This window comes from Hesperophylax consimilis, chromosome 5 (genome assembly GCF_061612785.1).
Source record: "Hesperophylax consimilis isolate HC1 chromosome 5, BYU_Hcon_1.0, whole genome shotgun sequence".
In the NCBI taxonomy this organism is placed as follows: domain Eukaryota; kingdom Metazoa; phylum Arthropoda; class Insecta; order Trichoptera; family Limnephilidae; genus Hesperophylax; species Hesperophylax consimilis.
In genome coordinates this window covers 35,570,028-35,582,911 of record NC_142840.1, presented here as the reverse complement: position 1 = coordinate 35,582,911, position 12,884 = coordinate 35,570,028, and the positions used below count along the sequence as shown (strand labels likewise).

At 32.0% G+C, this 12,884-nt stretch overlaps 1 protein-coding gene across 1 annotated transcript; it reads right to left on the bottom strand.

The window, feature by feature from the left end:
* Positions 1 to 8,562: 8,562 nt before the first annotated feature.
* On the bottom strand, positions 8,563 to 12,366 carry LOC149423854 (lysozyme-like). Its single transcript, XM_089632156.1, has 3 exons — positions 12,176 to 12,366; positions 11,114 to 11,278; positions 8,563 to 8,877 (listed from the first exon to the last, which is right to left on the bottom strand). Exons 1-3 carry the CDS (start codon positions 12,303 to 12,305, stop codon positions 8,732 to 8,734), a joined length of 441 nt encoding a protein of 146 aa, XP_089488282.1. The 5' UTR covers positions 12,306 to 12,366; the 3' UTR covers positions 8,563 to 8,731.
* Positions 12,367 to 12,884: the final 518 nt, after the last annotated feature.

Sequence of the window (12,884 nt, the reverse complement as noted above, 5' to 3'; positions counted from 1 at the left end):
TATAATTTATAAGAGTTTCCCACAATACCTCGAGTTCACCACCGCTGCAATAAAACGAAGGAAATACTAACGCGATACTAAACACTTCCAATATAGTCCTTCTTTTCAAAGATTATGGACACGAAAAACACAAACAACTTGATCCCAGTACTTCAATCCTTCTTCTGTTTTATCCAAACAAAAGCACAATTTCAAACATTTTTTTATAAGTGATGGTTAGGGATAGGTAGAAACTAGATAAATGACTTGACGGTAGGAACTATGCACACTTTTATTTCAAAACCAAACACCAAAATTACAACGTAAAATGACAGCAAAATTATAGATAAAAATATAAATATTGGTCGAAAGGGTAAAGCCCTCGAGTAGCAAAAAGAAGGTCGCGAGTTCAAATCCCGACGTGGGTAAGTAAATTTTATTTGATTATTTTGCCCAATTAATAAATTAAAAAAAATATAAACTATAATATAAACTATAAAATATAAACTCAGTATGGGCCTGGTGCAAGCCAACCATTCAGAATTGAAATGTTGCTTGAAATGGCTTTAGCTATTTTGGTGATCAGATCTGAATAGCCAAGTACTCTACCACCTACTCTTTCCCATCTCTTTCTCCTTCCCATCGCCTCCAGTTTCAGAATGTTCTCTAATTGGGGATGCCATAATCTCAATGGCTCTATACGGTAGGGAGCAGTTGTGAGTCTTGTGTGGTATTCATATAAAAAAATTGCATTGAAAACAAATATATACAATAAAAAAATAAGAGGATTATTTACAAATAATAATGTAAGTCCGTGATAGTAACAGTGTTTGCGTTTGAATGCAGCATCAGTGTGTGGTGATGAGAAAGGAATTTCAGCAATAATTTATTGTCCTTTATAAATTCACATTTTCATTCATAAAGTGTCGACACCTCTGCAGATATTACACCTCTTTTAGTATTATATCTTTCCCATTGATGACAGGTGTTGCTAGGAAAAAAAATTAATTGTCTAATATCTAGTGCAGACTAAGGTGTTTTGTAAAATAAAATAATAAAATCTTGCGCCCAGCATTAAGCAAAATTTCATGAAAACTATACAGATGACGGACCATAATTATTATTATTATTTATTAGCATAGATTGATGAAAATTGAATTCAAAAGACAATAAAAAAATAATCTGTCAAAATAGTAAAATGTTAAAAAAAAAATAATAATCGAACGTGAAATCAAGAGCACCATACTACAAATTTTCCAGCAAGCAACCTGCACTAACATCAAACCACTTAACAATCAAGATAACGACAGCCACAATACTCGTAATAACAATAAAATCCGAATTCCTATAATAAACAATACAAACTATGTGATAAAATCTTTGAACTATATTGCCTACACACTCTATAACTTACTTCCAGATGTGTATAAAAGCAGCCAACATATAAAATAACTCTCAGTAATGCTTTAAAAAAATATTTTTTTAATAACATACGAAAACAAAACAAAAAGGAATTCTTATCTTGTTGTGTTTTATCTTGTTTATTTTTCTCTCATTTTCTATTTTCTGTATTTGTAATCGAGCGTTATCTGTTTTTACAAATGTATTAGTGGATAAGTACCTCTGTGTAAATTCCTACGTTAGCTTTGTGCTTATGTGTATACCTATCTCTGTTTGTTTCTGGATTGCTCTAAAAAGAAATAAAAATATTAAAAAAATGTTGTACTAACAAGCACTTTGAATTTTAAAATGAATATTTAATTAACTTTTTTATGAACACGTATTCTGACATCGCGATAATACTACATTCGTGTTTTACTGAAAGTTTATTAGGAAACCTATCTATTCATTCGTTAAAGATCTGCATTCCTTGTTTTTAACTGGATTACGAATAATTTGAAGAGATTTTTAATAAATTAGCAATATTTTAAATAAGTCAGTTTTATCCGTGTGGATACAGACGGTTGGGAGCAGTTGAGATTCTTGTGCGGTTAAAAAACATTATGTTACACTCAATGATGCAAATCTGATTGGTAGCAGAAGTCGGGGACGCCTGAGAAAGACATGGCACGATCAAGTGAATCAGATACTTGAGTCAAGCCATGTCAAGAGTCAGAATAATAGAAGAGAATGTATGAGACGATGTATAAATGTGAATGAGGCAAGGATTGTGTGCCAAGACCAAGTTGCGGTCCGTCCTTTCTGCTTTGCCCTTCGGAGAAACGGCTTGATGGTTAGCTAAAACAATATTCTATGTTTTAATTGTAATTCTTGTTCTTGTTTATACTTCATTGTAAAAAAAACATAAATTTTTGTGGAAATATTGGTTATTTCAGTTCTTTGTGTTGTGTTAATTTAGTAATATATGAACCGCTAATGCAATAGGATTCCTTTACTTAAATTGACTGTGAAATATACTCGTACTTAGGTCCAGGTAGCTGAAATATTTTCAAGCGATGCAGGTTATTAATACATAATGATATAAATCAAACTGCAGTTACAGGCAGACAGACAGACAGCTTGCAGTGATCTGTCGGAACTCAGACTGTACTAGACTACCGTAATGTGGGGCGTCTTTGATTATTGCGGATATTTGTAAGATAGAATAATTATAACTCCCTTATTTTAACCTCTCCTGGAAACAACACGCTTCAAAAATAGGTTTCAACTTAGTTGGTTTTTAGATATACTCGTATACTCAAACATACGTCAGTTGAATTGTGAAGCTTCTTTTTTTTGGTTACATATTTTTAGTGACTGTTTATTGTATAAATTCCTCGACGATTATAATTTTTTTTTAATCTTAATACCGCACAAGATACCGGGGTAATACTGAGAGTATCATCTACGCTCTTTAATAGTTATTCGTCATTTATATGATTTGACCGGTCGGTAGCTGAGTTGACATCGCTTTTGGATCCCACCCAGGCGTAGTGTGTTCAATTCCTCGGCTGGCTGAGTCCTCCATAATAACACAAGCAACATTTTCCGCTTACTGTGGTGGTAGTAGGAGATTTTAAAATATTGTCAGGTTATTCGTAACCCGGGGATGTTTGTCTTTCTTTTTAATAAAAAAAATAAATTGTTAAGTAGGTACCTATATCAGTGTCTATCGATATACATATATATAATTTTAATTATTTGTTTTGTTTTACAAAATCTTTTAGATTGGGGTATAATTATAATAAGTTCATAAAATCTTGGTAACTTATAATTTCAAAGTCATACCACTCCGATTAGTGACTTTTATCACCTTGTTTTTTTCTTGACTCTACCAAAAAATAAATAATTTCGACAATTGTTTTATTATACGCATTAAATTTGACGTAATTTTTTCACGTAAAAAAATGTTTTTTATGAAAAAAATGTATTAAGTTTCAAGTTGAAAATTAATGTAAGTCACCCTACTTTACGGTAATGAGAGTGATCGTAGATATTATACACTGGATATATTTGGTATTGCAACTGGGTGTATAGGCCAGACCTGGGCTGGAGTTATTTGCGATGCGGAAAACCGATCACTGGGCTAGCGAGTGAGGTAAATAAACTGATCTATTATTTAGAATGAACAAATAATGCATGCGAGAGTTAAATACACATGTAATAGATATTTCATTGTTAAATAAGCAATAGCGACAGCTATGCACTGAAATAATTACATTGAATTATTTAATTATGTATACCCTCTGTAAAACGATTGTTCACCAATACAAAATTGTTCACAAATTTGAGGTAAATATAAGGATAAAAGATCATGAGGGTAGTTTTACAATTTTTCGACATCCGTGAAAGGATAGTTACTGAACTGTCTGTAAGTGACCTTGAAAATATCGATGGTCAACACCGATTCGTTCAACAGCAACTATGCTGATAGGCAGATGTCCTCGATTTTAGAGTATCTATAAAAAAGTGCATGGGATCTCCCACGAGTATAATTTTCAGGCACATAAAAGTTAACCTCTTTAAATATAAGTGGATTAATTACAGTTAGAGAGGTTAGTTTGAAAAAAATGTTTGTTTAAAAATATATTTGGCCAGCTTCAAAGGTTTTGTAATCAAGCATGGTTAAAATCAAAGAATGGATACATGAATGGTATTCTATAATATATGTATAGGTAATAACGTAAACCGCTTTTGAACATTTTCTATTTCTAGGACATGGTTTTGTTCAGAAAGGGCTCAAATAATGGAGCTATATTCCGGGATATATATATGTTTGTGTATTGTTGCATTAAACATATTTTTGGGCGTCTTTTAAGGTTTTGAAATCAAGCATCCCTGTTAAGGACATGGATGGATACAGGAATGGTTGTACGTATATTCTCTCATATATGTAGGTATAGGTAACGCATAAACCTCTTTTGTACTTTTTCTATTTCTATGATATGGTTTTGTTCAGAAAGGGCTCAAATAATGGAGCTATTTTTCCGGAATACTATATATATGTATTGTTGCATTAAACATAGACGTTTTACAATATAACATTTGATATAAAATCCTATTAGTTTTGAATACGATCATTTCTTCGCAAAATAACGTGACAATAAAGTATTTAATGGAGATAGTCAATGACATTTTAAAAACAAAAAATAATTATTCAACCCTTTCAATAGCAGAGTTCCTAATGAGGAAGATTAACAAAAAAATTATATCTCTTGATTTTGCCAAACAAATCGCCCCATATTTTACATATCGCTTGCGAAGAATATTCCTCATGGCGTCTATTTTTTATGCTATGTTGCAACCTTTATTCCAGCAACAAATGCTATAAATATAATGAGAGAATCCTGGGATAAACTACTATATTTTTGTAATTTTCATGTTATCTTTATATTTATGTATGTTACTCGGAATTATATATTGTTTTTAAATTAAACATATTTTGAGTGATAGTTTTTTTTTCTAATAATAAAAAATTATCCTTTGAAACCCAAAAATAATAAAAATATTTTTAAATAATTGTTATCAAGCTTAAAATATGGTCCTTATTTAGAAATAAACGTTCGGTACTGAAAGGGTTAAATAAAACATTTGGTTCACAATAAATTCAGTAATACTTAAGAGGAAGATACAAGCCAAAAATGTGAATATTCTTGGTATACCTTATATTATAGGTAATAGGCATTAAAATCGCTTGACAAACGGAGTCTAGAATCGTTCAATTTCAAGCACAAAACTGTTTTTTATTTATTTTGTAAATAATTTCATAAAAAAGCAAAAAAGTAAATCAAGTGGAACTGTCACAAATAATCTTAGCTATAATACTGTATTTAAAAAGTTGTTTCCTTTACGCGTTCATACATTTCTATTGAAATTTTTTTTTAAAGTAGTTTACATTTATATTTTTTATTGAGTAATTTATTATTTTATTTGTATTCTACTCAAGCGAAACGATAGGAAAAGCTTCAATTTATTTTGGTATTCATAATGTACACCAATCCGTTATAAAGATTAATCAAAATAGTGATTTAGCATTAAGCTTAAGTGTGTTTCATATTATAATTAATAACTACTTAGGTAACTTTGCAGGTACAAACAAAACAATAATAACTCTCTGTTTTTGGAGAATCTCTTTTTTTGGAATCTCAGCTGTTATTGTTTCTTACCGATATTTTCAAAATTCACATACCTTAAACCACTACTGTTGTAATTTCGGGTTTTTCTCACAAATTCTTATAATAAAAACAAAGTAAATATTAATCCGTTACATTTAGAAAAATCCCATATCGAGCGCGTTCATGTGCACCAACAAACAGAAGACATTAAATGCAACCTGCACGCGGGCCCACATTTACGACCTTTTGGCAGACCGCAGCCTCCGACCTCAATTCTAAACCGTGGACTGCGGTCCGCCCGGTCCTTCAGTGTTTGCCGGTCAGGGGTGTAATTAGAATGAATTTAGTGCAATGGCAGCGGTAATTGTTCAATAAGTATTGTATAACAATAATATTGAGGAGGATATTCAACAATTTGGAATTTATTTTAAATATTTAAAAAAATGTAGTAATGTGATTTTCCAAAGAAATAATGTGAATCACTGTTTTCTCTATCAAAATGAACGTTCAAACAATTTATTGGAAATATCCGATTTGTCAACTTAAAAATGGTAGGTGCGTTTATAATTAACTGAGCGTAGTGAATTCTTGTTGTAAATATTATCCGTTAATTTGTTTATTCCGTTTCCGTTTTTAGATGTTCGCCGATAAAATGGTTAGGTAAAGATTATTTTTATTTACTTGAAATCGTCGTGACATCAATTTCACTCTGAAGAAAGTTTGACAAAAGAATTGTCATTGAGATAGTGACGTTTCATTGGACAAATTGAAAAATTCCTAAATTGAAATTAAAAAAATATATTTACATAAAATATGCGTGTATAAATAAATAGGTAGGTATTTAAGTACTTACTTAAAAATCTTACAATTTTGTGGAAAATTTGATTATGAATTTTTAAACGAGAGAAAATCAGAAACGTCCTTTTTTTTAATGCATGGACTACTGCTCATAGAACAACTATTTAAAAAAAGATATGAGTCTCGAAAATTTTATTTAAGGATATCATCATGTAATTAGTTCACACATGTACACCGTTTTGTCCGGAATTTAGCTACTTGTGGAAGGGGTGGTGAGGGGGAGGCATAATGTGGAGTTGAACGTTCGAGGGGTGGGAGAGCCTGGCCGCACTCCGAGGGGGTGGTGTGCCCCCCGCATTGAATACAACCAATGAGCCAGATGATTATTTTATTGTTGAATGAATGTCCGAGGCTTGCACCATCTGCGATATTTTGCAGGGTTATTGATTGTTTTATGGTATGTAATATTTCTGTCGACGAGTTGTAATAATGTCCGTTCTCATTTGATAATAATGTTGAATCAGTTGTTAACTCTAGTTTCACGGAGCGTTTTCTATTGAAAGACCAATAGAACAAGGACAAGATTTTCACCTGTCGCCTGAGGTCTAAAGATTGCAATAAGTTTGTTAAGATAGGGCAATCTATTACAATAACTACTTACAGAATTCTACAGCTTCCAATAGACATGTGGCGTCGAGAATAATCCAGATTAAATAATTAATAATAAACCGCTCGACCTACTTAGGTACGTACTTGCTAATTGCTACTTAGGTACGTATTTGCAGCCGAAATCAAAACAAAGCAACCTACCTGTTTCAAGTATCTACTCGCGACAATACTATCGCGCTATCAGTCTGGGACATTACGAGAACTCGTCAGAAGGTTCGAGTCCACGGCCTATGCATAATTGCCGCGCTATCGAAGGTTCCTGAAACATCCAGTCTGTGCGAGTGCCTAGGATTTAGTTGCCATCCATCTACCTACTGCCGCCGTCGGCCGTGTAGTATAAATATGCCCGACGCAGCGAGTCAGTCAGTCAGTTATCTATCAGCCGTCAGTCTAATGTACATGTTCGGAGTTGAAAGTTTCTAACACGACACAGAGAATACATAAGAGAATCAAGAAATTTATCTTTGGTGCCCAAATCACGCCATGATGTGGAGAATTCTCGAATACTAAACCCGACACCCCTGAATCTGAACACCCAATTGTTTACACCTCTGTGATTTATATAATATTGGAGGTGGGAGGTACTGATAAAGGAATAAAAAAGAACACGGGAGATTGTCTCTATATCAACAACAATAATACGTGCATTTATGATCTTTTCCAGTTCATTTCCCGATTTTAAACAACGGTACATAACTTTTTGGAGGGGAAATCAGGGGTGATAAACTAAGATTAAAATTATTAGTGTGGTTATCTCCCGATTTTAAATATTGTAGATTTTACATACATTTAATGAAAGGTTGGTGAATTTTGTATTAATTATGATGAGCATTCTCTTGTGTTTTCTAATCTTTGTTTGCAATAGTTATATTTAACCCACGTAACGATGTAATGAGATCATTTTTACTTGTGTCGTGCTTCAATGCTAAATTTCTTTTTTTGTAGGTAATAAAACATTATTAACAATTTTTTTATCGACTTATTTAATACGTGTTCAGATAATACTTAACTTCTATTGTATTCACCGATTTGCAGTTGTTATGCTTGTTTGTCTGTCATTATTTAATTGTTGGTGTCAAGATATTTTTTACTGATATTTTTATTGTGATAAAATTTTAAAAGATTTTCTTAGTAAAAGAGATGCATATTTTACTTTGAAAAAAATATTTATACTATATATATATAATATATATATATATACTGCACGGAATATAGTTACAAGAAGGCTATTACAATATATGTCAGCAATATTTACAATTAAAGTGAGCATAATATATATATGTATATATATATATATACATATATTGTAATAGCCTTCTTGTAACTATATTCCGTGCAGTTATACAGATCTACGATTTCTGCGAAAATGTTGCCAACTGCATGCAATCTAGGAACAAGCGAGTATCTAAATGACTCAGTCCTAATATTATTATAATTGCAATTAAAAAGAGTTTTCGATCGAGTAGTTCTAGTTGGTGTATTGAAAGTGATTAGGCTCAATAAATCAGGGGTGTCTATAATTCCATCAATGATTTTAATAATAAAAGACAATTTATCTGAGAGTTTTAATAATTTCATCAAGTGGTTGTAATTTATAGTTTCTATTGGTAGAGCTTATAGTTAATACGTCTAATATATGGAATCGTGATAAAAAATGTGAATGAAAATCTAGTAGATACGTAATACAAAAATTTTCAGATTTTTTAAGTGATCCCGGGTCTAACTGGCGTTTAAAGATCACATTCACTTAGGTCGGGTATCACAGCGCTTTGAGGCTTGCAGAATTGTCTCCACCCCTGCCAGCTTTCGAATCCATTATCCGCATAAACCATCTGAGCGCAAATTGACGCATCTGTTATATTATCTGTCAGCATACCTAGAAAAGGAAAAATACTCTGTTGTTAGACTAAAAATGTTTCAAAATTTACAATTAATTTTTTACTTGGAATGAACTTGACTCGATGGATTATTTCATTATTTTTTAATGACAAACTAAAGTTTATAAGACAAGGTTTTATGCATTAACATAAAGGATAACAAATAATTATAAGCAATAATAAGTCGCCTGAAATATTAATACAAATTTAAAATATCTCCCAAGTAAAAATAAATGCCGCCAACGGGAATTGAACCCGTGCCTTCTGATGTCCGGTCAGGTGCTCTGAAACCACTGAGCTATGTCGGCTTATTTTCAACCCGCCAAATGATTCAATATGTAGTAGTACCTTAATCAACAATTACTGCTTATTATATTTTTTCCACCTGTAAACAATCAACTTTATTTTTGTAGGAAAGGCTTTGTTAGTGCTAAATTTCTCACTAGATTATGGCGTCGAGACATATATGATATCTTCATTTATTGGTGAAATATTTTTGACTTGTCAAATATTATTATTTTTTAACGATAAACTAATGTTTATAAGACAAGGTTTTATGCACGCGTGAAATATTAATACAAATTTAAAATATCTCCCAGGTAAAAATGAATGCCGCCAACGGAAAGAAGGTGGAAAAAATATAATAAGTAGTAATTGTTGATTGAGGTACTAGTACATATTGAATCATTTGGCGGGTTGGAAATACGCCGAAATAGCTCAGTGGTTTCAGAGCATCTAACCGGAAATCAGAAGGCACGAGTTCAATTCCCTTGATTTTTGTAAATTCCATGTTTTTTTAATTATTTATTTATCAATTTTCGGGAAATCGACAGTTTACATTTATTTGAGCTTGTACATAAGTATTATACACTCAAAAATTATTTTTCCATAATGTAACTTTATATACGCAATATGGACATGTTGAAATGAAATGATGATATTTCTCATTGTTCTTTTTTTGTTATTTTTGGTTGTGATACACAAAATAATTGTACGTTATTTTTTAGTTTAAAACTACTATTATGTAATGATATTATTTTTCTTACTTTTGTACTCTATTATATGTTTATTTATCAAAGGCAGTATAGCCGTTTATGTATTAAAAATAAAATAAAAATAAAATAAAATAAACCAACTATGGATTTCCTCTGGATAATTATTTTTATTTTTACTATCTGCAAATTAACATACAACTTGGACATATTTCAGAAAATATGATTTTTAAAGTGAAAAAAAAAGAGAAACTGTAAAGAAGTGCGAAAAGTAAATTCGGTCAAAATGTCAGATAGAACCTTGTTGTACCAAGGGATTATTTGAATGACTCTCGTTAAATGCCGATTTGACGTGTTTTCAGATTTTGGGCAAATTATGCGTAGCGGTCATGTTGTTATTATACTCGTCAGCTCGTAATTGAAAATAAACAAATAATTTCGTTCTACACAACTTTCATTTATTATGCGGATCAGGATTCACTTCATCCGCAGCTTCATCAGGTTAGTTAGTATAAAAATAGTACTTCACTTCATATTATTTGTTTAAAATGAAAGACATAAAGCACGCACGAAGATTTGATTAATATTTTTAAACTGCTGATTACCGAGAATCGACGTTTAACAAAGACTATTCAAATGTCAAAAATCAATTTAAAAGTGGAAAGAGTTTTAAGCCACTTCAAGTATTATGGTTGTGGTAATATTGGAAAGTATCATCGTCATTGATTTTTGGGAAATTATGCCGTTTTTTGACAGGCTGACAGGCTAAAGGTCAAAGAAGGACGACGTTTCACAATAACCCTGTTGTGTTGTTCCTATACGGTTTGTACCACTATTAGTGTAATGGTCTGGTATTCATATAAATGATACTCCGAGATAGATAGATTCTCCATAATGCATTGGTGAATAACCGTTTTACGGAGAACATGAAAAATAAATAAATAAATAAATAAATAGATTACGTGATTAATAGTTAACCGAGTAGAAATATTACGGATAGGGAGATGTGAGAGGAAGATTAACCCACAACATGTGTTTTTATACAACTGTTATCTATGTGTTTCGCTCTACACTGAGAGAGTCAAGCACGTGACTTTATTTGTCCCACACCCCCCAAATATCAATCACAATTAAATCCATTTTTGTTTGTATTATGATTTTGCAGGCTCAGTTGTGTGAATTTTTATTAGTCTCGTCTAAGTTTTCAAAAAATGTTTTCAAAATATTACAAAATTTCGCTTACTTTGACAAGGGATATGGCAAAGATTTCCACGAGTAATGTGCGTTTCTCCATTATCGCACCAAAAATTGTCGTTGATTTGGTAAAGTCCCCACTGTGTTGTTCCATCCTCCAGTTTCATTACCTTGGTAGTGTCTCTTTTACTGTGCGCCTCAATCAAACAAACCCCTGAAATAATAAAACTGAGAATGATATTTTACACACTTCACGGATTACAATAAAATGGGCTAGCTCAGGATAACGCGTATTGGTATTTTGTGGGTAAAGCATTTTTTACAAAACAAAAAAATACTGCTCCGCTATTAGAAAAAGGAACATTAGAAAATAATGCAATATCCACCATGTAAAATAACACCATAATATAAGATCGGTGACTATCTTATCTGACCTGGATGTCTAAACATTTGAACAAAAAAACCTATTCGTTAAAAACATTTCAATGATTACTTTTAATAATTGCAACCTCATAAACCGTTTTATTTTAACGCATCTCTACCGGTCTCAGAAGTGCTATTCTTTATCAAAAAATATTCAAACTGACCACTGATATTAAAAACCTGATGAAGATGAAATAAGAGCACTTCTCAAAGCGTTAGAGAAGTGTTAAGTGGTTTGAAACTAATTTGTGTATTTACTTTGCGGATCAGATATAATTTGAGATTTTCACGGCCAAAAGTATTTTCTTATTAACGTTTCTGGTATTATTCCGTATTGCACTTCCTCCTCATGAAACCAACGTATGGGACAATATAACACGGTGTGTCACATTTGCCCTTATGATGGACGCAGTTCACACCAATCAGCACCGTAATGGGACATTCTCGTCTTGGGACCGGCTAGTGAAATGAGGCGATGCCGATCCGATTCCTTGCCCGTGTGTGCGATAACTTAAAAGGAGGAGTAAGCGCAATACGAAAAAATATCCCAAAAAATAATCACGATTTTCATTGGATCATCCCGTTTTTGCATTTACATTATAAACAAGTCGTTTGGAGTAGTCGTGAGCACCTTGGTGAGAAATACTTAATCAGAATCTAAGAAAGGTAATTTAAAGATTCAACTTACAGTTGGGAAGAGAACCTCTTAAGAATCCTTGGCGTAACAATTCTTCTGCCAACTCGCATCTTTCAAAGATCTTTGCTGAAGCCAACTGGAGGCCCGCGACGACTAAAAGAACAATTGCCACGTACTTCATTCTGCGGAAGTTTAACACTTAATTCTCAACTATGTTTTCGAATAATATAATTATTTCCACTGGCGTTTGTTATTTATAATAAATTTTTATCGCTTTATGCCTCCTATCTAATCCTTTTTTGTCGGTATCCTGTTTGTGCAACAATTTTACGTGACTATATCAATTTTATTTTTTCCTTTTCATTTGTGTTACGTATAATATCTCAATTTCAAATCAGAAACAATAAATCATTAGTTGCTATCGTACTTGAGTATTAAAAAATGATAGGTAAGTTAATCTCTAATCTCTTATCTTTAATTATTAATTAATTAAATTGTAGTCTATTTGTGCCCTTAGTTCTCCTAACTTCAGCAACAGATTTTAATGTGGTTTTCTTTACCTTTAGAATTTTTTTTCGAAAGGTATATATATATTACCATATCCTCTAATATTATATCAGCATTCGAGCCACCAACAGATTATTGTCGCAACTTATTATGTACCTCCGCTTGCAATACTATCAGCTCTGTTTACTCCAAATGAATAAAATAACTACATGTACTTATACCACCTACTACCTACTTATTAATCGAAATGTAA

Coding starts and splice junctions, on each gene's coding strand:
- LOC149423854 (XM_089632156.1), bottom strand. CDS start 12,305: ATGAAGTACGTGGCAATTGTTCTTTTAGTCGTCGCGGGCCTCCAGTTG. Junction 11,279..12,175: donor AAGAGGTTCTCTTCCCAACT/GTAAGTTGAATC, acceptor TTATTATTTCAG/GGGTTTGTTTGATTGAGGCG. Junction 8,878..11,113: donor TTGCCATATCCCTTGTCAAA/GTAAGCGAAATT, acceptor TTCCTTTTCTAG/GTATGCTGACAGATAATATA.